Source organism: Ovis aries, chromosome 13 (assembly GCF_016772045.2).
Source record: "Ovis aries strain OAR_USU_Benz2616 breed Rambouillet chromosome 13, ARS-UI_Ramb_v3.0, whole genome shotgun sequence".
In the NCBI taxonomy this organism is placed as follows: Eukaryota; Metazoa; Chordata; class Mammalia; order Artiodactyla; family Bovidae; genus Ovis; species Ovis aries.
In genome coordinates this window covers 66682680-66708013 of record NC_056066.1, presented here as the reverse complement: position 1 = coordinate 66708013, position 25334 = coordinate 66682680, and the positions used below count along the sequence as shown (strand labels likewise).

Below are 25334 nucleotides of genomic sequence, written 5' to 3'. Positions count from 1 at the left end.
TCTCTTTAACCTGATACCTGAGAATAATTTGTGTTTGGAGATCCTTTGTTTGGCTACCAGAAAAGAATATTCAACATCTTTTCAACCTCCTTCTTATGCTAATTACAGTTCATCAGCATCTGGACACCCACAAGCAAAAGCAATCTGACTATAAAAGCAAGCCAAAGACATTTTCTTACCATAAAGAAAACAAACAAGTAAGGCTGCAACATGATTAAATACACAGAGCCATTTCCCCAGCAACCTGCAAGCTGCTGTGTATAAAAATCACATCCAATATCACAAGAACCCAGGAAGGTGGACATGAGCAAGCACTTCACACGTGTATTCTTTATGAGCAGTGAAATGTATACGGGTCTATTTTCAGTTTATCTCCTTCTACACTATATCCGCTGTTAGATGCCAACATGTATAACACCTTAAAATACTCATACATTTAAAAAAACATTTGAAAGGCATCTTCACTTCTCTTAGAACCAAGTGAACGGAGATGCATTAGCCTTCAGTCTGCACCTCCTTTCCTTGCTGTACTGAAGTCCCAGCACATTCACAACCTGGAAGAGGCAGCCTCACCATCCAAGCCCAGCTTACTCTTTCCAAAATGTAATCACCTCTACAGCCTAATCATTTCACATGAAATCCATCCTGCCTTCTAAACATATACAGTCCAGTTTCCTAATTGTATTAAAGACTCACCCCTGTCAAGTATGCCCAAGACACACTGAGTAAAAACAGGTTACAAAATAGCATATATAGCATCCCTCCAATTATACAAAATTATATTCACATATATTTGAGCCCCATCCCTAAAGCAGATGTTTGAATGGACAGTGTCCATGATATGTCTAGTGATTAACTCTGGGTGGTGAGATTGGGAGTAGATTTTTACTTTCCCTCCTTTCTTTTCCACAATGCTTGACTTTTCTACACTAGGTTAATTATTCATACTTAGAAAAAGTAATAAAGATATATCTAACAAGCCTTCCCCTAAGATCCACCATGTCAAGACTCTTCTCTTGGCCCAGAGAAGAAAGTCAAAGGTATGCTCACCAAGGCTTATGCTCTGAGCATTTTAGCCAGTGAGTCTCAGCACTAACTGAGAAACAGGCTCTGGAGCTTCTGAAAATTACAGAGGTTTGGAGTTTTGATCCTTAGAATTCCTGGGGGTGGGGCCCAGGCACGTGTATTCTGTTAAAGCTCTTCAAGCCTGACTCACCATCGGTGAGGGGTGAAAACTACAGATTCTCTTTCTCCAGGGAGGCAACAGAGGGAGAGAACAAACCAGAGTGCTGCGTGAAGGGTGCCAGGGCGGACAACGGCAAACGAAGCAGACTGCAATGTGTAGGAACAGAAACTGAAGGCTGAAGCAGTGCTGAGCTTCAGCCTGAGAGGCCTGAAGAGAAGAGACTATCCGGGCACAGACACCCCCGGAAACTGGAAGCCAAGCAGAGGTGAACAAAGCGTGGCAGGGCGAAATGTCTGGAATTCAGAGAGTTTATGCAGGACTAGGTGCAGGACTACTGATGACTGAAAAGAAATCAAACAGGCAAAGATACCACACAGCAGTTTAAATCAGGCCCACTAAATACTGGGCAAGCTCTGATTTATGATTAAAAGAAGAATTAGAAGAGCACTGCAAAGGATTCAATGTTCAGAAACCATGGAAAAAGCTTAGCTTAAAATCCTAGGAAGGCCATGTACTAGCTGTGTCTTTGGAAAATGACAACTTATTTATGTCTCAGTGTTCTCACTTGTAAAATGTAGGTAATAATGTATGGCTCACAGGGCTCTTGTGAGGATTAGGTGAAATGATATAATGAATTGTTTTTACCTGATAGGCTTTTGCCTATCAGAGTACTCAACAAAAAAAGCCCCCAAATAATAACATTAAGAAGCATATCATGGTAAAGATGCGAAGAGAAGAGACCCTGGAAGAGATCCTGACACTCGGAAAGACTGAAGGCAAAAGAAGAGGGCAGCAGAGGATGAGATGGTTAGATAGCATCACCATTCAATGGACATGTTGTTGTTCAGTCACTCAGTCGTGTCTGATGTTTTGTGACCCCATGGACTGCAGCACTCCAGGCTTCCTTGTCCTTCAGTATGTCCTGCAGTTTGCTCAAACTCATGTCCATGGAGTCAGTGATGCCACCCAACCATCTCATCCTCTGTTTCCCGCTTCTCCTCCTACCCTCAATCTTTCCCAGCATCAGGGTCTTTCCCAATGAGTCAGCTCTTTGCATTAGGTAGCCAAAGTATTGGAACTTTAACTTCAGCATCAGTCCTTCCACTGAATATTCAGGGTTGATTTCCTTTAGGATTGACTGATTTGATCTCCTTGCTGTCCAAGGGACTCTCAAGAGTCTTCTCTAGCACCACAGCTCGAAAGCATCAATTCTTTGTTGCTCAGCCTTCTTTATGGTCCAAATCTCACATCTGTACATGACTGCTGGAAAAATTATAGCTATGACTATACAGACCTTTGGTGGCAAAGTGATGTCTCTGCTTTTTAATATGCTATCTAGGTTTGTCATATCTTTTCTTCCAATGGATATGAATTTGAGCAATCTCCGGGAGAAAGTGGAGGACAGAGCAGCCTGGTGTGTCACAGTCCATGGGGTTGCAGACAGTCATACACGACTGAGCAACTGAACAACAACACAGAAAAGATTACGTGTTGAATTTTAATAAACCAGGTTATTATAAGCCAGGTTTAACAAACCACTTAATTACTGTCTAGCTCCTAAGTTATTCCTCATTTTGGTACCACCCAACACTGAAGAAATAACCTATAAAGGTTTGGCTATTTCTTGACTGCTGTTTCCACATTCCTGGTATTGGTTTTACTTCTATAAAGGAGATATGCTGCATACTAAACTATTTCTATAAAATTTAATCAAGATAATAAATGAAAACTAACAGAGTCATATTGACAAAATAATAAATGTGCCAGTGGAAAATTCTATATCCAAAATAAGAATTCAGCTAATGCTGCCACTGAAGAACTAAGTTTCTCCCTGGCAAAATGAAAACGCAGAAGAAAAACAGTGATAAATGTTTCTCCTTCATTCTTTCCACCCAGGCCCTCAATATCAAAATTGAGTTTATGCTAAATTAGCTGAAATAGTCAAAATAATTAAAATTAGTACTATACCTATGACATATAAAAATTTGGAGGAGGCTTTTTTTAATCATAATATAAGAACAGCAATAACTATCAATATTAATGAATGCTTACCATGTGCCAAGTACTATCTTAAGCACTGCACATGTATTAACTCAGTCAGTCCTCACAACAGCTCTGCAGAGTCCTCCAAGGTCTGGCTTCTGCTTAACTAGTCTAATCTTCTGCTCTATGCTCTTCTTACCAAGGGCTGGTGCCAGACTGGTCTCAGAGGGTACTCGTGGCAAGCTTAACAAAGTACAGATCCACCAATATAATGCAGACTGGTGGAATCAGAAACTCTGAAACATGTCCCAGGAGGCTATATTTTAAACAAGTTTCCATATGATTCTGAGGGGCAGTGAGGTTTAAAGGCTCACTATAGCCTGTACCTCCCATCTTTTATTTTATACATGGTGCCTTTTTTTTTTTTTTTTCATTTAACATTCCTTCACCTGGCTAACGGACTTCCCTGGTGGCTCAGACGGTAAAGTGCCTGTCTACAATGAGGGAGACCTGGGTTCGATCCCTGGGTCAGGAAGATCCCCTGGAGAAGGAAATGGCAATCCACTCCAGTACTATTGCCTGGAAAATCCCATGGACAGAGGAGCCTGGTAAGGCTACAGTCCATGGGGTCGCAAAGAGTCGGAAACGACTGAGCGACTTCACTTCACCTGGCTAACTCAGATCTAAGGTTTGGCTCAAGAGCCACACTGCCAAGGTGGAGCTGTTTCTAACCTCCATCTGTTCTTCCACCACCAAGGAGCCCCTGATCTGTGCTCTCTTCTATCATTTTCCCTTGTACTATAAACACAGGTTTCCACGTCTCCCTAACTGGACTGTGAGCTTATTCACCGTCCATCTACAGCACCACGCCTGGCGCAAAGAAGAGCTAGTGGTTTGTTTGATAAAAGAATGAATGAAGCCTCACTCATCTACCGTTAGGGCTCTTATCCACAGAGCATCAGATGGAAATAGAAAGGTCTGGTACTTCATTCAAGATGTGATGAATTTTGACAGGACTAGCACAACCAGGATTATACCTAAGGATCCTGACTGGCAGGCCATCACGATAAACTAGCTGTCTCATCTCTTGGTAGCTCTTGTTATAACCCAGCCTCCCCACATATGGAGTCCTGGTCCACAACTGGGCTTCAAACCCACAAAAGTCAAGGAGACTACATGTGACATGTAAATGTAAATGTGAAATCAGAGAGGTAAGGATGACTATTTTTGAAAGGAAGTGGAGACACAGTAACTATTTCACCGTTTGGTAAATGTCTACTTGCTAGAGACTATATAGGATGCTCATGATCATTATTCTTCCCACAACAATTTGAGGGAGGTTTTTATCTGGCTTGTTGACTGAAGAGGAATGGAAGGTCTAGAAAGAATAACTTCCCTAAGGCTACCAGCTAGCTTGGGGGCAGAGCTGGGACGTGAAGCCAGGTTGTCTCACAAAGACAGTCCTCCTTTTCCCTATGCTCTGTTGCCTCTGGGTACCAACCAGAAGACCACTGGAGCCATTGGTGTTAGAAGAAGCTTTAGAAGCGGACTAGGCTAAACTTCTGCTTTGCCACTCGCTTGTTGAAAGGTATTTGGTAGTTAACAAACTCTCTGAGACTCACCTATAAAAAGATGATAGAAATGCCTAATTCATAAAGTATATACGCCTACAACACCCTTGGTATATCAGTACAGGGGCTTCCTAGCTGGCTCAGAGGTAAAGAATCCACCCGCCAATGCAGGAGACCTGGGTTCAATCCCTGGGTCGGGAAGATCAGATGCCCAATAAAATGAGAGCTGGCCATGACCTTCTTCCTACAAAAGGGCAGGAGCAGTTTCCAGGATACTAAATATATCCACTGCTTTACTGTCTTCCTCAGTGGCAAGCTACTGCGCTGTGCTCTACTTGAGAAAGGCCAGTGGGTTGTTACTCTTTCATATGACTGGAACCAGTTAGCAAACCAGCTGTGCAACACTCAGAATCATTCCCTGAAGCCTGATGAGGAAGCCTTAAGAGGAACCCCTTAAGTCCAAACACTGCTTATTTCAGCATCCTTATGTTTTGTCATCTGAGGTCAGCAATGAGACAAGTAGCTGGAGGGAGAGAAAAGAAATGGATCCAGGAACTATTCAGTTAGAAGGTTTTCGGATGGCAACAAAAAACAACAGCCAGACATTTCCATCCTTGTTTAACATAAAAGTGCCTGTTAGTAGATGGCTTAATGGTACTCTTAAAATTAAATACCATTTACTCTTCACTTGCTCATTGTTCTGATCACTATAATCAACTCTGGGATTTTCAAGCTTGAGGAACACAGAAAAAACTATGTGTGGGGGGATCTTTGAATTCTCTGTTTACATGATATGAAGCAGTGGGGGTCTGGGGCTCCCCAGTCATACCCTCTGTGGGGGAGGTCTTGTCTCATCAAGACTGGGATGTTTACATCTACTCCTTAAATGGCAGACTCAGGGGGAAAAGGATTTCATCTGGAGGGTACTTTTAATTAAAACTACCAAGAGAGGGAGTTCTCTGGTGGTCCAGTGGCTAAGACTCCAAGCTCCCAATGCAGGAGGCCTGGGTTTGATCCCTGGTCAGGGAACTAGATCTCACGTGCCGCAACTAAAGATGTCGTGTGCTGCAATTAAGACCTGGCGGAGTCAAAATAAACAAAACAAAAAAAACTACTAACAGTGTAGAAAGAAGAGAAACACAAATAGGAATCCTACCCGCACCCCAGCCGCTAGTATTAGTGAAGCAGGCACAGTGTTAAGCAGTCGATCGGTATTATTTCATTTAATCCTCGCATAGCAACCTTATAAAAAGATAGATTTCAATATTATCCCAACTTTACAGTTGAGGAACTCTAGGCTCAGGGAGGTCAAGGAACATTCCCAAAGTCATAAAGCTAGTAAAATGACAGGACCAAGACACCAACCCAAGTCTTTTCATGTACATGTGGGGAATATTAAGAATTAAGCATGGTGTGTGGATTTCTGCCTTGGGTGTGGAGTAGGGTGCCATGGGTAGAAGTGGTGCCATTTACCAGTATAGGAAAAGCAAAAGAGACTTGGAAGGAATGAGTAGGGTTTTGAATGAGCTGACTTTGAGTACCTGGGGCAGCTGTCTTCTGGTTAACTAGCTGTGTTGATTACAGCCTGGGAAAGAGACAAGGCTGAAGACTTGGAAATCAGTGGCAAACAGAGGTTAAAGCTGTAGGTAGTAGATGAGATCAAGGAGAGTGTGAGGAACTAAAAAAAAAGAAAAAGAATTGGGGGACAACACTGCCAATCCATGTGAAAATGAATGCTTGAGGGACAGGCTGAAGCAAAGGATCTGGAGATGGAACCCTGGGAAACCCTATTATCCTGTCACATAATAGGGCTTTACATAGTATGAGGCCCTATAAAATTAAAAGTCGGCCCTAAACAATGCCATGTCATTACCACAGCCCACCATGGACACGATACAATTTTTTTTTGCCTGTGTTGGCTAAACTCCTTTCTTCTCTGACTGCAGGAAAGCTTTTGCTATTTCCCTTTTCTAACCCTGGTAGGTGGTGGGAGCTCTGGTCTGCAGGTCCTCACTGTCAGGAGCCTGTAAGTACCAGGCAACTGCATACCTCCTGACTTGAGGAGTCCCCCAGAATCACTTACAATTCTTTGCAGATGACAGAAAAGTATTCTTTAAAGCAGTGACCTGTTCTCAACCGCTGCCATTGTGGATGAGCTAAAATGTGCACATATGCCTACCATGCACACCACACACCTACACACTGCTTAGTAGCTCACCCCCTTAAAGCCTCTAATAGCCTCCAGGGGAACCATGTTAAAACAGCGCAATTAACTAGAACTGCTATAAACTCAATAACTCACCTACCTAATGAAGCAATACATGGAAAATTGGACCTATTTTAATAAGAATTTTTAAAAGAGACAAGAAGTAAAGGTCAAATGCCATTTCTGGATCCCAGCTCTGTTCTTCTTCCCTCATATTCTGAAGCAGTTAATTCCAAGGAGACAATACATACTGTGCTATTCTCTATAAAACCAAGGCGGCAGCCAATCATGCTATTGTACCCAAGGGCAAATTTTTTCTTCCCAACCCATCCCCCAAGCTAAGTGCCTCCCCTGATCTATTTCAGAAGGTTTTATTATGTGAACCTGAATGTATTTCAATTACAATAATTCTTTTCCCTCTTCATCCCAACTCACAAAAGAAGAACTACATTCCCAGCAATTCTAGGTTATAAGGGTGGTGTCTGCTTCTTCCCTTCTCTCTCTAGAGTCAGCTTAATCTAGAGACTGTCCTCTCTCAAGCCCTTCTGTTGGCTTGGGGAACATAAAACATGGTTGTTTTTATGCCAGTCCTCTATTTAGCATATCAGGACTCCTGACAGTCCCATCAAGAATGAGTCTGCCTATTCTCCAGAAGCTATCACATGGCAATTAGACTGCAGGCCAATAAAACCCACACTCTCCCAACCTGGGGTGTGGGCAAGTCTCTGCCTGGCTTCCCAGCGACCTCCTAGAAGAATGAGTATGTGTGACTAAGGCCAGGTTGGGCAGAACTGGAGACAGATTTAGTGGAGATCTTATACTTCCTGAAGTGCCTACCATATTCTAGAGTCTACACTAAGCTTGTATATGTTACTTCACCTGACCCTCACAACCATCCTCGGTGGTAGACCTAGCATTTTACATAAGGGGCAAGAATTCACTGGAAAAGACCCTGACGCTGGGAAAGACTGAAGGTGAAAGGAGAAGAGGGCAGCAGAGGATGAAATGATTAGATAGCATCACTGACTCAGTGGACTTGAACTTGAGCAAACTCAGAGAAATAGTGAAGGACAGGGAAACCTGGAGTGCTGCAGTCCATGGGGCTGCAAAGAGTCAAACACAACTTAACAACAAGGCTCGGAGAGTTTAAAAATTAACCCCGTGGATAAGCAGTGGATCCTCTGTACCACACCAGGCTATATTACTATCATATGAGTTTGGGAAAGTTTTGAGAAGTGACAGGGGCTGAGACTGGACCAGGATGAACTTAATCTTGAATTTGACAAGAAAGGGAAGCTTACAGGGCAGCCATTCAGAGGTTCTGGACAGGCAAGCTAACTCCCAGCCCACAGTGCTTTATTAGGAGTTGCTAGATTTCCAAAAGGAGTTTGTCATAGGGTGGCCTCGCCTCTAAGGAAGTTCTATCCATGACAGGGCTCTGAAAGGCACAGCTCTAAAGGAGAGGAGAGCAGTTCTGCCATAATTTCTAAGCACATACTGCTGCTCCTGCTGCTAAGTTGCTTCAGTCGTGTACGACTCTCTGCGACCCCATAGACGGCAGCCCACCAGGCTCCTCTGTCCCTGGGATTCTCCAGGCAAGAATACTGGAGTGGGTTGCCATTTTCTTCTCCAATGCATGAAGGTGAAAAGTGAAAGTGAAGTCACTCAGTCGTGTCTGACTCTTTGCGACCCCATGGACTGTAGCCCACCAGGCTCCTCCATCCGTGGGATTTTCCAGGCAAGAGTACTGGAGTGGGTTGCCATTTCCTTCTCCATCTAAGCACATGAGACAAAGAAAAACTTAAGGCTAAGAACCCTCTTGGTTTTGCTTCCAAACAAGCTGGAAGAAAAACCACTAGCCCCAGGGGCATGATCAACAACCATCAACTGTACTGACTCAACCTTGCAAGGTTCTGGAGAGCCCCAAATCCCTGTTTGTCTTTAATGAGCAGTCTTTTAGGGAAGCAATTATCCATTCACGCAGTCCAGAAACATACACTGTGCATCTACCACATGTCAAGCACAGGGCTAGGCCCTGGGATCCAGAGTTGACAACGTTATTAGTTTCATAGTCTTCAGGGCTATGAAGTCAAAGTCCAGGGTCCAAGAGTTCACTTCAGAAGAGGTTCTATTCTAGCCCTGGGGCTCATGTTATGTTTCCCTGAGCAAGTGACACTAAAACTGAGGACTTGAAGGATGATAGAAAGGCAGTCAGGTGCACAGGTCAGAGAAAATTGTTAAGATGGAGGTAAGAGCATGGTCAAAACCTGGGGCTGGACATGTTCGCAAACACTCCTGATGCTGGAGGCTGCTGTGCTCCAGCTTACCACACACACCTGGTCCACTTGCTTCAGAAGACTGAGCATGTGCAGAGTGACCCAGAAGACAGGACAAAGAAATCTTGCACAAGGCGCCCGTGCTTCGCCCTGCCTGCATTCGCACCCTACTGCTCACAGCCAGGAGCAGAGGCAGCTAGGCGGGGTGGGAGAAGGGCCGGGGCTGTGTTTCCTCCTCGGGGTTCACTGCTCTTTGGGTGCCAGTGTATTCAGGATGCAGAGCTCATCCTCCCCAGCCCATTATAGTCCAAACACGCCTTCCAGGAGCTGTCTTCCCAAGCCATTGCCCTCACTAATACAATGTTATCAAATTCCTAATACGGGTACTCTAAAGCAAATGTACTGTTACCAGCACGCCACCGGGCACATTTTTCAGAAGGAAAACAGCTGCTTACTGAATCTGTCACTTGTCTTCTCAGAGACCTTATGGTACCGATATCAGAGCTTTTTTATTCACTACTCTAGTTTCTGCATCTAACAGAGCAGGAAGGAAAATGCAGTCCAGAGAAGTTAAGTAGTGTCTAAAGTCACACAGCTACTTAGCTGTAGAACCACAGCTTGGTTCCTTCCTCACTTGATCTCCTCATCTAAAGAACAAGGATAGTACCATCTATTTCATGGGTTGTGAGGTCCAAATGAGGTGGAACTAGTGGTGAAGAACCCGCCTGCCAATGCAGGAGATGTAACAGACATGGGTTTGATCCCTGGGTCGGGAAGATCCCCTGGAGGAGGGGATGACAACTCACTCCAGCATTTCTTGCCTGGAGAATCCCATGGACAGAGAAGCCTGCTAGGCTATAGTCCGTAGGGTCACAAAGAGCCAGACACAAATGAGGTGACTGAGCAGGCACTCGTAAGGCCCAAACAAGGTAGCACATAATGCAGCTGTGCTAGGAATGTGGCAGGATTTCAATGAATGGTGACAGTCTCCTAAATTTTATCTCCAAGATCTTCAAGACCATTCATTCTCTCTCCCATGCATAAATTTCCATTGAGGAAAGAAAAAAAACCAGCAATGGGGTTAACATGTTCACAGCTGGGGTTTCAACAGCTGGGGTTTCAGTCAGTACCTGGTTTGAGGTGACCTGAACTTTCTATGTGTTATCAGACCTCCAGTCCAGAGTTCTTCCCTGCCAGACTTTTTGCTGTGTCTGGAGAGGGGATTCCATCAAAGAAGGTATCCCTGGTGGTAACCACTGAAGACATGCCACACCACCTTCCTTTTAGCCATTTCAAGTTGGTAGAGACTAAGTCAAGTCAAGATGAAAAAAGACTTTTATCTAGGAGGGTAAGGAATAAAAAAGATTCTGCAGATATCTATCCTGTTCTACTAATCACTGATAAAAAAAAAAATCAAATCATGGGACAGATGTTAACTTCTGATAAGACGACCAAATTAGCCAGTCAGCCAGCCCAGGTCCTCCTCTTTTATACACACCACCACCTTATCCCCCTGTAGCCCTTTCTCCATACTTTAAAATAACCACCCAACCATGTAAATTCCCTCTGCAAGTGTTTGTTAGCCTCCAGCAGAACCGTCAATGCTCATAAATCCGGGGCCTTCCAGATTGCACTGCCGTCATTTACTGGGAGAGGGAAGCAGCAGGCCACTAGACTACAGCAGGGCGGGACTGGTCTAGCAGCAACCACTCAGCTTACAGCACCGCGATTCATGGCATTTTGCTGGGAGTGCGCACCACCAGGGAGCAGAAACATAAAAAGGGGCACCTGGGCTGTAAATAGTTTATTTCGGCAATTCCTGATCTTGGCTGAATCATACTTTAATACAGAAGTACACGAAAGTGCTACTCCGGAGGTGACATGTGCTGCTACCCCATTACTCTTTTCAAAAGGGTCTTCCATCAGAGAGACACCTCGCTACAAATTACAGTGAAGAAAACAAAACCTTCACGCACAGGCTTATTAACAGGCCAGCAGGGAATGGAACCACCAGAAGCAGTGTGGCAAAGGCCATCCGTGACCAGGGGTCACCGGGTTGCTTTTCCATGCACAGAAAATAAGCAGATAAAAAAGAAAAACGTAGCACACTTCCACCTAAGAGTCGACTCCTCAGCTGCACAGCACTTTGCAAAGCAGCTCTCATCTCCCCCATTTCTCCTAACACCTTTCAATGAGGCTGACTTCTCCAGTGAACCCTACCTTCATGCTCCTTCTCAGTGGTTCCCACTTTCTTGATCTTCCTGGGAGACTTCATAAAAAGGGGAAAGATGGTCCGTAAGCCGAGAATGTCAACAAACTTGTGGCAGTTGTCTGTGCCCTCGGGTCCAATCATGGCATGGTCCAGCACTTTCAGGGCACTGCTCCGGGAGATCTTCTTTTCTCTGGGAACAAAAGAGGTTTTACATAAGGCATTTCATGAGCATGGTCTAGTCTTTAAAAAAAAAAAAAAAAAAAGTGTATTTACTGCAAAATTCATTACAATGGAAAAAAGAAAAATAAAAGCAAAAATAATTTAAAGGTCCACCAGTCAAAACATTATTACATTATAGTATATCTACGTGGAATATTACATACTTATTAACAATCAGGAGAGTAGGTGTTAGAATGAACAAGTTCTTATGATCATAATGGTAAGCATGAAAAATAATATTCAAAATTCCATATGAGGCATTACCTCATGTAAAAATACATAAAAAATATGCATTAGAAGACACTGGAAAGAAACAGATCAAAATACTAACAGGTTATTTCAAGGTGTGGATTATGGATCACCTATTCTTCCTTTTTCTTTCTCTTTAACAGCTTTATCAAGATATAGTTGACACACCATTACAATTCACCCATTTAAAATTATACATTCAATGGATCTTAGAATATTCAGAAATGTGCCACCATCACCTTAGGCAATTATAGAACAGTGTCATCATTGCCAAATTCAACGTCATTAAGATTTAAACCTATGTTTTCTTCTAAGAGTGTACTAGTTTTAGTTCTTATATTTGGATCTTTATTTTTGAATTAATCTGTGTATGTGGTATTAGTTAAGGATCCAACTGCATCGATTTGCATGTGGGTTTCCAACTGTGACATCTGAACTGAGTCTGAAGTATGATTATCTGCCAGGCACAGAAGAGAAAGCCATGATATTGGCGGCGGTAAGCAGTATACGCAAAGGCACAGGAGGTCTGTAAGAGCGTGTCACTTGGAGGGACTGGAAGTAGCTCTGAATGATGAGGGGGTGCGGGGGCAGGGGTGGGTGGGTGAGACGATTGAGGGGAAGTGGGCAGGAACAGGTCACGACAGGCCCTGGCTGTGCTGCCCAAGGAACCTGGGCTCCATGCCACTGACGCTGAAGAAGTCACGAAATGTTTAAGAAAAGGAGGGCACTACATAAATAGATTTTTGAAAGCTTAATCTGGCAGTAGTGTGATGAAGGGCCTGGAGGACAGAGCTTGCGGGTCAGGAGGCACCTTTAAAAGAATATGACAAGAGAGCAAGTGAAAACAACAGAGCTCTGATTATGGCAGGGTAGCAAAAAGGCATATTTGTGAGACATGAAATCTTAAATATCAGGAGGAGGGTAAATACACTTCTAAATTCAGCAGGGAGGGGTTTTTCTGCATCAAAATGAAATTCTGAAAGGAAACTAGACAAATAATATATTTGTTTTCACTACAGCTGGACTTCAGCATCCCACTCTACAAACTTAAATTTACAAAGGTTATGACTAGGGCATGTAACCATGTGAGGAGAAATTAGGAAACTGAAATACAATATCCTTACTGTTTAGCCACTCAGAAAAAGTCCTCTTGAAATGAATGACCATCATGTAACAGGGCACCTTCCAGTTACCATTTCGCATACATTCAGACCATTTCACATTTAACAGAATTGTTTGAAATGCTAAAGGTAAAGGATGCTGGTTTAGCCAAGTCTCTCTCTCTTTTTTCCCTGCCTAAGCAAATTCAACAAACAAAAGATTTTAAAAGTTAAACCCTTTTCCAGGTAGGCAGTGTAAGACGCCTTTAAAGGGGGCAGTAATTGCATATTGATCACCATTTAGGCAAGCTGCATGGAGGTGAACTTTGGAATATTCATTGGGCTCAAGTTCAGGCTTTTAGCAATCAATAGCTGTTTGGCCTGACTTTCTTGGGTTGGCTTTATTTGAAATATTTATTCTACTTGAGGACAAGTAGTTTATCTTAGTCTTGGCTGGGTTCATCAGGTTGTCCATCATGCCAGGGCCAATGTGGATGCTGGCGGCTATAAAATGGGTGCTGGTGGGAAAGGACTGAGTCATCTACTCTTCTACCAAGGTGAACCTTCTGAGGAGGCAGAAAGGGGAGGAGAGGGAAGCTCCCACTGTTGCTTTAATCTACTTACGCTTCATTAGACAGAAACGCTTTCGTAATAAACATGCATTCTGAGTATGTTTGTTCTTTCATCAAATATTTACGAAGCACCTAACAAGTGCCAGATATTAAGCTGAGATGTGAAGAGAGGCACAGCTCATGCTTCTGAGGAGCGCAGTTCACAGGGGGAGACAGATGTGCAGACCATGGTATACTGAGAAGAAGAGCCATGTACTACAGTGGAGGTGTATACAGGGGAGAATATGAATGCAGGGAGGAGGGCTGACTATGAGTCAGGGAGGCCTCACAAAGGGGATGATGCCTGAACCAAGGTGCACTGGATGACTTTCTCAGATCGGCAAAAAAGATAAGGGTATTTCAAGCAGAAGGAAACAACAGCATATGACAAGGCATGAGTAAGCGTGTTACATTCAGGGAAGCGGTGCATGGTCCTGTGAGAACATTAAGAGCCAGAGGGGCAGCAGGAAAAAAATGAAGCCAGTTGATTCTGTGTATTAGAAAGATCATACTTGGCTACAGTGGGTTGGACTGTATCAAGGGAGGGGAAGAGGAAGAAGTAGAAGAGAGAGCGGAAATACATGGAAGGCAGAGACACTGGTAAAAAACACGAAGTAACAAGAGACTATGGGTGAAAGGAGGTGAGTTCAGATTGATCCTGGGTGCTGGTGAGACACCAGCTTAGATTTACTAGTCTGCAGTCCAGGAATGAGATTAAAAATAGAAGGAAACGGACTTCCCTTGGTGGTACAGTGGATGACAGACCGCCTGCCAATGCAAGGGACAGGGGTTCGATCCCTGGTCTGGGAGGATTCCACACGCTGCAGAGCAACTGGGCCCACGCACCACAACCACTGAGCCCTGCAAGCTGCAACTGCTGAAGCCAGAGCCCCTAGAGCCTGTGCTTCACAAGAGAAGCCACCACAGTGAGAAGCCTGTGCACCGCAACCAGAGAGCAGTCCTGGCTCTCGGCAACTACAGAAAGCCCATGTGCAGCAACGAAGACCAAGCGCAACCAAACACAAATTAATAAATAAATAAATAAATTTTTTTAAATGGAGGGAAATGTGTGTGTTCAGTCACTTCCAACTCTTTGTGATCCCATGTGTAAGAATGATTAAACCTATGGCTAGTAATTGAATCAATGATGTGAAGATTACCCTAAGAGGGTGAACAAAATATGCAGAAAAGAGGGATTAAACCCTGGAGGAAACTTATTCAAAAGACAAGTAAAAGAATTAAAGTCCACTCCCTTCTCAACCAGATGACTGTGAGGAATCAAGAAAAAGAGTGATAGGCAGTGACAGTCTTCTTTAAAAGACACTGTGAAGCATAAACTTATTTCTGCAAAAAATCTTGGATAATGCCATATGAGATCATTTTTGTTTGCTTTAAAATGTACATGATTAAGTTCATTTCCCTTTAGCACCCCAAATATATCACTTTCCAGGATCCAAGATTCCTATGAATTAGACATAAGATCAACATGACTAAGTTCACAGGTGCTCTCAAAGTACAGTGCCAAAGAACACAAGTGCTATGGCAGATGCTAAGAGATATTCCACCTCTAAAATAGAATAGTGGCAGTCTTCTATATTGCTAGATTCATTTTTTTCCATTTCTATTCCCATTCATTTTTTATAAACTACTAGTACCAACCATTTCTTGACTGCCTGTGCCAGAAAATGAAACAAATATGTAGAAAACAAAGGTAAGATTTTTGTTTCTAGCACTGTAGGAGACATAAAAAACATAGTAAAAATCAAAAACAGAAAGAAAGACCTGTGGGAGACTTCTCCGGCAGTCCAGAGATCAAGACTCCACGGTTCCCCTGCACAGCAATGAAGACCCAGCACAGCCAAAAATAAACAAATAAAAACACACACACACACACACACACACACACACACACACACACACACACACACACACACACATAAAGATTCTACCCTTCCAACACAAGGGATGAGGGTTTGATCCTTGCTTGGGGAACTAAGATCCACCCCCATGCTACGAGGTATGGCCAAAAGAAAAAAAAAAGGAAGGAAATTCCCAAATATTTTAAAACTAAATAATACACTTCTAAATATATCATGGGTCAAAGATGAAATCAAAAGAGAATTTAGAAGGTGTTTTGAACTGAAAATACAACATAGTAAAATGTGTGTAACATGGTTTAAAGCAGCAATTAGAGGGAAATTTATACCTTTAAATATATATTAGAAAATTCAAGAAAGATGTCAGGTCAGCGATCTCAAATTCCCTTCTTGAGGAATCAGAAAAATAGCATATTAAACCCCAAGCAATCAGAAGAAAAGCAATAATGAAGATCAGAGTAGGAATCACTGAAACAGAAAACAAACAAAAAACCAGTAGAAATCAATGAAAATAAAAACTGATTCTTTGAAAAGATGACACAAATGACTAACATTAGAAATAGCAGAAGGCATATATCCCTGCAGATTATATAGGAGTTAAAAGGATAATAAGGGGATATTCAAGAACAACTTTATGCCAAAATAGTCTACCACTTGGATAAAATGAATTCCCTAAAAGACACAAACTACCCAAGTTTACTCAAAGAGAAAAAAGTAAAAAGATTACTGGAACAAGTGAAAAAATTTTATTTATCAAAATTTAAAACTTCTCTGGGAATTCCCTGGCAGTCCAGTGGTTAGGACTTGGGGATTTCACTGTGGTGGCCTGGATTCAATTCCTGGTTGGGGAACTAAAATCCTGTGAGATGCGTGGTGCAGTGACTGCCACCCCCTTAATCCCCAATAAAAACTTTTCAAAAGACTATGTTATGAAAATGAAAAGGTAAGCTATGGACTGGAAGACAATATCTGTAAAACATATATCTGACAAGAGTGTATCTATGACACAGAAAGAAATATTAATAATGAGACAACCACTCTTACCCCTGCTCAAAATGGGCAAAAGATCTAACCATACACTACCAAAGAAGATATGTAGATGGCAAATAAGCACATGAAAAGACACTCAATATCATTAGCCATGAGGGAAATTCAAATTAAAACCACAAGACACCTATATACACATCCACTAGAATGACTAAAATACAAAACACTATGTATACCTATCATATGATCCAGATGTGATAGGATTAACTGTCATACTGATCCCAGATAGGATTCAACTCATAGATATCTATCCAAAAGAGATGAAAAATATTGTTCACCCAAAGATTTCATACATGAATATTAACAGTAGCTTTGTTCTTAAAAGCAAAAAACTGAAAATCTAAATGTCCATCAACAAATGAATAAACAAACTGATGTATTCTTAAATGGAATACTATCCAGCAAAGAAAAAGGGACAAACAATTGTTACACGTGGCAGAATCTCAAAATAATTATAGTTAGTAAAATTGAAAGAAAAAAAAAAAAAAACTCAAGAGTAAAAAAAAAATTGATGGTTCCTAAAACGGACGTATGAATGAATATACCCTTCTCTTTCCTTTTTTTCCTTTTGGCCTATACAGTTAATAATCAGCATGGGTTCACTGTATTTCTGCTACACAACCCCAAGCTGCAATTGTACACATCCCTTGGGATCACGGTGGTCTCAACTGGAACAGGGTTTTACAACAGAAGTAATAAGCTTCATGTCAACGTTTTCAAGGAAACTGACAATGTAATTCTTCTGTCTCCCACTGGCTTTGTTGTTTCTCAGAGAACACTGAACCATCTGATAAAAGGACATACTGTTAAAAGTGCTCTGTGGAGGCAAGAAGCAAACGCTTCGGAGCACAGTCTGTAATTAAACCCGGTACATTGAAATCCTAAATCTGCAACAACATCTTACCAAAGATAGACTTCTGTAACCAAGCACAAAGAAATGGCAAACCAGTCTCTATCCAGGGGCAATGAGGCCGTCTTTACGGCTCCACCCTCATTTTCTGCTAAATTCTAAGATGGCCATGGCCCCATAGGTATAATTTAGTCTTATTTCTGTGAATTGGACCCTATAAATCTCATCACTTTGTAAAACTGCAAGATAAACTGTAATTCTCCCAAATTTTATTTTTCTCTCAACTATTCCTGACTACCAAAATGCCACTTGGTTCATGTTCATATCTTAACTCTCTGGCTGCCAGCCAAGGATCATCCAAATATCTTCTTTGTACGCTAATTCTTCCCAGGTGGCTCAGATATAAAGAATCTGCCTGCCAATGCATGAGATGAGAGTTTGATCCCAGGCTCAGGAAGATCCCCTGGAAAAGGGAAATGGCAACCCACTCTAGTATTCTTCCCTGGACAATCTCATGGTCAGAAGAGCCTGGCGGGCTACAGTCCAGGGGGTCACAAAAGAGTCAGAAACGACTTAGTGACTAGACAACAACAACAACCCTAACTCTTGACTACCAAGCCAAAATAATGAGGGCAAGATACCTGAAATGCAGGGCCTCTGGTTTTCTCTTCCTTTCAGGAGAAGAGTTCTCCACCGCCCAAGAGGCTCTGTGGGTCCCACCCATACCTCATATTTTCTCTTTCCTTATCAAAAAACAACGACCAAAAATGAGAAATCCTTTTTTTTCTTTTTGAGTTCTTATACTCTAGGATGGCTACCTGCTGTTTCTTTCACAGCATGAGTTCCATTTTAAAATATCACCCCAGCAATCTTTTTTCTTCTTTTTCAAAATGTCTTCATCTATTCTTTGGCAGAGAGAGAAAAAAACAAACAAAAAAAAAATAGCCTTTTTTCCCTTATTGATTCTGTCAAGCACTGTGAAATCCAGACACTCTTAGCACAGGAATGAAAAAAAGTCGCCTGACAACTAAACTAGCGCTGGGAGGGAAGGGGAAAGAAGAGGGAAAGGCCTGTGAGGTGAGGGCCGAGAGGTCCCGGACCTCCAAAGGGTGCTCAGGGACAAAAGCTGAAACTCAGCTGCAAATCTACATGAAGGGCTTCTGTGAACCTTGAGCAGAAAGGTTATAAGAAATAAATACCTAAACCATAACCCTAAAATATCTAGGAGGAGGATGGAAGAAGAGAGTTGAGAGGGTCAAGTGTTTCAAGGGGGGATAAACTCAAGTGTAGACACTTGCATTGGCTTTGCTCTGAAGCCCAGCATGGGCACAAGCCAAACAGGGCAGTGAGCCCAGGACTACAGCTGATGCCTGGCTTTCCTGCAGTCTTGAAGATCAGGTTCACCACCACCCTACTTTATATTCCTCGCACACTAAAAAATTTCACATGGGCAAACAGGACTAAATATCTCTTGACGGGAGGTTACATTCTCAGCTACATGGCTTTTAATAAATCATTCCTCATTCTTCTGGCCTATCTGCTGGATCTGCCAGCAATTCTATGACCCAATGATTCTAAAAAGCAAAAATATTTCTCAAGACTTTCCTTATTCATTTAGAAAATATTTATTGAACGCCTAATATGTATTACTGCTAGATTCTGGGGATACAGAGAGGGAAACCTGGTTCCTGCTCTCAAGAGTCTTATAGTACAGCCAGGGACAAAGAGATGCTTGCCACACAGGATGGTAAGTGCTCCCACAGGGGTAAGCAAGGGATGCCTGAACCTAATCTCTAAAATCAACAGGGGGTGTGTGGGCATAAGGACAGGGCAAGGGGAAGTGATATAGGGACAGACACTTCTTAAAAGAACTTTAGCCTAAGTATCAAGGGTGAGGAACACAGAGAAAACAAAGAAATGTGTTAAGGAATCTAAAATAGTTTGGTTTAGAGAACAGAAAGAACATGTGTGGGAAAAGGAGAATGAGCGGAGATAGCCACAGGAGAATTAGGCAGAGGACAGATCCTGAAGGGACTTGGTACCACTTCAAATGTTCATAAACAAACAAATCAAGATTCATTTTTCAAAAAGTAAATTACATTAACAGAAAAGAAATGGAATAAATTGCTTAACTTCCACAGAAGGAAAATGAAAGAACTAAAAGGCAAAACAAAATAAAATCTTCAAGAAAACCATCAGAACAAAATAAAGAGAAGCAAAGGGCCAAACACAACAGTCATTGTAATAGAAACAAGCACATTAAATTCATCTGCTTAAAAACAAACTCTCACATCGGACTAAAAATTTTTAAAAAAGCATGCTCTTAATAGGAGTCACATATAATATAAAATGACATAAAAAGTTAAAATAAAACCATAGGAAGGGATACGATAAATACAAAATTATACAAGAATTCAAAACCAATTCATTACATGCAATAAAAAGGACTATTTAACACTAAAAAAGATATACAATTCAAGATTAAAATAAAAGAATTAGCATTTACTTGCTGAATAAACAATGTAGAATATAACGAGCAAAAGAGTCAAGAATAAAAGGGAAAAAAAGCGCCAGTTATATTAAGATACCAATATTACTCTCAAAGTTTGACAGATTAGTTTTTTAAAAAATGGATATGGAAGAGTTAAAATATATTTCAAATATTGATTTAGGAGTTATGTACAGGATATACTCTAGGAACACAAACTCTAAGTGTCCATGGAATATACACAAAAACTAGCCATCTACAAGGCCACAAATAAAGTCTCAAATTAGAAAAGCAGATACTATTCAGCCTATATTTTCTATTAAGGTAATAAGAAAACAAGACTTAACCACTTGAAACTGTGTGATGAAGCTAAGCCATTTTAAGAGGAAAATTTTAACCTTAAAGTTTGTTTGTTGGTTGTTGTTTTCCCCTTTGTCCGTGCCACAAGGCTTGTGGGATCTTAATTCCCTGACCAGGGACTGAACCCAGGCCCTTGGCAGTGAGAACACAGAGTCCTAACCACTGGACTGCCAGGGAATCCTGAATGTTTTTATTTTCAAACAAGAGGATTATTTTTAAAAGCATTAACCATTCAACTCAGGTATTCAGAAAAGGGCAACACAATAAATGGAAAGAAAGAAGAAAAAAGGAATTAAAGACATAAACAAATTTGTGAGAAGGCAAAAAGTATACAAATAAACAAAATGCCAAACCAAAAGCAAAGACAATCTCGATCACTTTTAACAAAGCTGACCGAGTAAGAAAGCAGGGAAATGTAAATAGATAACATTAAGAGTTATAAAGAAGACATAATGAGCAGAAAGTGAAAAAGATGAAATGGAAGATACAGAACAGAATTACACAAATACAAGGACAACTTATATCAATAAACTTGGAAGTCTATGAAATTGAAAATTTCTAGGAAAATACAAAATATCAAGTTGTCTTTAAAAATCAGAACACCGATGAAGGAATCAAAGACCTAAATAAATGGAGAAATACACCACGTTCACGGATTGGGAGTCTTGCTGTTGCAAAGATGTGCATCCTCCCCAAAAGAATCTACAGAATCATCAGAATGCCAGTCAGAACCCCAGCAGTTTTTCTAGAAATTTATATACAAAGAAACTATAGAACTAGAATAGTTAAAAGTCTTTAAAAAGACACTAAGTAAGACAATTACATCACATAATTTCAAGACTCAACTGTACAGTCAGAACAGGGTTGTGTTGCCAAAAAGACAGACACATAGATCAATGAAGAAGAACAGAAAGCACAAAAAATAGACCCACACATGTAAGATAATTAATTTCTGACAAAAGTGTAAAGGCAATTAACTGGAAAGTATACAATGTTTGCAATAAATGGTGCCAGAATTGGATATATGGGTTCGGGTGGACTCCGGGAGTTGGTGATGGACAGGGAGGCCTGGCGTGCTGCGGTTCATGGGGTTGCAAAGAGGCCAACACAACTGAGCGACTGAACTGAAGTGATGCAAAAATAATAAATAAAACCAAGAACCTCAATTCATACCTAACACCAAATATGAAAATTAATTTAAAATCGATCACAGATCTATAAATGTAAACCATAAAACTGAAAATTCTAAAAAAAGATGAAAGAAACACTTTGAGACCCTGGTTAGGGAAACATAGTTTATATGACATACCAAAAGTACAATTAAAATATATATATATATTTTTTTAATTAGACTTGATCAGTAAAACTTTTGCTCTTTAAAAGACACTGCTAAAAAATGAAAAGGCAAGCCACAGACTAGGAAAAAAATATTTCCAAAACATGGCTCTGACAAAAACTTCTTTCTAGAATAAAGAACACTTAAAACTCAGTAACACAACCCAAATAAAATTTAGACAATAAGTCTGAACAAAGGGTTGACTAAACAAAAGATGTGAGAACCATCAACCTGAAAAGATGTTTAACGACATTATGCGTGCCTATGGGCTAAATTGCTGCAGTTGTGTCCGACTCTTTGCGACCCCATGGACTGTAGCTCACCAGGCTCCTCTGTCCATGGGATTCTCCAGGCAAGAATACTGGAGTGGGTTGCCATTTCCTCCATCAGGGAATCTCCCCAATCCATGTTCCAACCCAAGGGTCCAGGGACTGAACCCATGTCTCTTGGGTCTTCTGTGTTGGTAGGTGGATTCTTTACCACTAGCACCACCTGGGAAGCCCTTAACAACCTTAGTCATCAGTTATATGCAAATTAAAGCCACTATACACACTCATTCAAATGGTTAAAACTAAAATCTGACTACACTAAGAATTAGGGAAGATAGAAAACTGGAATTCTCATGCCTTGCTGGTAAGAATATAAAATGATATGATCATTTTGGAAACAGCTTGGTAGTTTCTAATAGTACATTTCATTTACTATATGACTTAGTCATTGGTGGCTCAGAGAGTAAAGAAACTGTGCAATGCAGGAGACCTGGGTTTGATTCTTGGGTTGGGAAGATCCCCTGGAGTAGGAAATGGCAACCTATTCCAGTATTCTTGACTGGAGAATTCCATGGACTGAGAAGCCTGGCAGGCTACGGTCCGTGGGATCACAAAGAGTCGGACACAAGTGAGCGACTAACACTTTCACTTTCACATGACATAGTCATTCATTTCCCAGGTATTTTACCCAAGAGAAATGAAAATATATATTTATCTTAAGACTTTTAAGCAGCTTTATACACGATAGCAAAACAACAGAAAAAACAAATGTCTATGAACAAATGAATAAATAAACATATGCTACATCAAGTGGGCCTTAGGAAGCATCACTAAGAAAAAAGCTAGTGGAGGTGATGGAACTCCAGTTGAGCTATTTCAAATCCTGGAAGATGATGCTGTGAAAGTGCTGCACTCAGTATGCCAGTAAATTTGGAAAACTCAGTAGTGGCCACAGGACTAGAAAAGGTTAGTTTTCATTCCAACCCCAAAGAAAGGCAATGCCAAAAAATGCTCAAACTACCGCACAATTGCACTCATCTCACATGCTAGTAAGGCAATGCTCAAAATTCTCCAAGTCAGGCTTCAGCAATATGTGAACCGTGAACTTCCAGATGTTCAAACTGGGTTTAGAAAAGGCAGAGGAACCAGAGATCAAATTGCCAACATCCACTGGATCATGGAAAAAGCAAGAGAGTTCCAGAAAAATATCTACTTCTCCTTTATTGACTATGCCAAAGCCTTTGACTGTGTGGATCACAACAAACTGGAAAATTCTGAAAGAGACGGGAATACCAGACCACCTGACCTGCCTCTTCAGAAACTTATATGCAGGTCAGGAGGCAACAGTTAGAACTGGACATGGAACAACAGACTGGTTCCAAACAGGAAAAGGAATACAACAAGGCTGTATATTGTCACCCTGCTTATTTAACTTATATGCAGAGTACATCATGAGAAATGCTGGGCTGGAGGAAGCACAAGCTGGAATCAAGATTGCTGGGAGAAATATCAATAACCTCAGATATGCAGATGACACCACCCTTATGGCAGAAAGTGAAGAGGAAAAAGCCTCTTGATGAAAGTGAAAGAGGAGAGTGAAAAAGTTGGCTTAAAGCTCAACATTCAGAAAACTAAGATCATGGCATTTGGTCCCATCACTTCATGGCAAATAGATGGGGAAACCGTGGAAACAGTGAGAGACTTAATTTTTCTGGGCTCCAAAATTACTGCAGATGGTGACTATAGCCATGAAATTAAAAGACACTTACTCCCAGGAAGGAAAATTATGACCAACCTAGACAGCATATTAAAAAGCAGAGACATTACTTTGTCAACAAAGGTCTGTCTAGTCAAGGCTATGGTTTTTCCTGTGGTCATGTATGGATGTGAAAGTTGGACTATAAAGAAAACTGAGGGCTGAAGAATTGATGCTTTTGAATTATGGTGTTGGAGAAGGCTCTTGAGAGTCCCTTGGACTGCAAAGAGATCCAACCAGTCCATCCTAAAGGAGATCAGTCCTGGGTATTCATTGATAGGACTGATTTTGACGCTGAAACTCCAATAGTTTGGCCAGCTGATGTGAAGAGCAGACTCATCTGAAAAGACACTGATGCTGGGAAAGACTGAGGGCAGGAGAAGGAGAAGGGGACGACAGAGAATGAGATGGTTGGATGGCATCACTGACTCAATGGGCATGGGTTTGGATGGACTCCAGAAGTTGGTGATGGACAGGGAGGCCTGGCGTGCTGCGGTTCATGGGGTTGCAAAGAGTCAGACATAACTGAGCGACTGAACTGAACTGAACTAAGCATAAAAAAGAAACACACTACTGATACATGCAAAGTAAATGAACCACAAAAACAACCTATTGAGTTAAATAAGCCAAACAAAACACACACTGTATGATTCTATTTATATGAAATTCTAGAAAGACAATGGTTGACTGGGGTCAAAGCTGGATTGATGGGAATTGATTGTAAAAGGGATCAAGTAAATTTCAGAGGGTGATAAAAATGATCTATACATGCAGTATCTAATATGGTAGCCACTAGCCACATATAGCCATGGAGTATTTGAAATACAGCTAAATTTCAGATTTAAGTAGAGGAAACTTAAAATTTAAGTTTAAAAATTGATACTTGATTCAGTTATTGGGAAATATTTATGTATGTTTGGAATAAGTGTACTTAAATTTGGGAATCTACTTTTTCAACTGTAAATTGTATGAAATCTAAATAAAAGCCAAGTACTTTAATGAAAACCTAGCATTGAATTCAGATGTAAATGTAAAATGCACACTGGATTTTAAAGAGTTACTACAAAAAATGAATGTAAAATAGATTCATAATTTTTTTTATTGATAAATAATATTGGTTACTTTTCCCCTTTGGTAACCATATGCTCATTTTCTATGTCTGTGAGTCTATTTCTATGTTGTAAATAAGTTCATTTGTATCATTTTTTTAAGATTCTACACATAAGTGACTTAATGTATTTGTCTTTCTTTGACTTCACTTAGAATGATAATCTCTAGGTTCAGCCATGTTGCTGCAAATGACAATATTTTATTCTCTTTTATGAGAGAGAATATGGCTCTTTCATTATTTGTATGGCTGAGTAATACTCCATTGTATGTATATATAACCACATCTTCTTTACCCATTCATCTGTTGATGGACACAAGTGGCTTCCATGTCTTGGTTTAAGTAATGTGGCTAAGAAACACCGTGCTGCGTGCATCTTTTCAGATTACAGTTTTCGTCTTTTCCAGATATATGCCCCAAAAGTGGGATTGCTGGATCGTATGGTAACTCTATGTTTAGTTTTTTAAGCAACCTCTCTCTTGTTGGGCCTGCACCAATTTATATTCCCACTAGCTTCCCACTGTGCTTCCCAGGGGGCATTAGTGATAAAGAATCTGACTGCCAGTGCAGGAGACATAAGAGATGCTGTTTTGATCCCTGTGTCAGGAAGATCCCCTGCAGGAGGAAATG

At 41.1% G+C, this 25334-nt stretch overlaps 1 protein-coding gene across 2 annotated transcripts in view; it reads right to left on the bottom strand.

Moving 5' to 3' along the window:
- Positions 1-25334, bottom strand: part of CTNNBL1 (catenin beta like 1) — a 162788-nt gene that overhangs the window by 52323 nt on the left and 85131 nt on the right. For both annotated transcript variants that reach the window (XM_027977186.3, XM_004014562.6), the window contains exon 11: positions 11443-11624. In XM_027977186.3, the coding sequence (XP_027832987.1) occupies positions 11443-11624 (182 nt within the window). The remainder of the gene's footprint in view (positions 1-11442; positions 11625-25334) is intronic.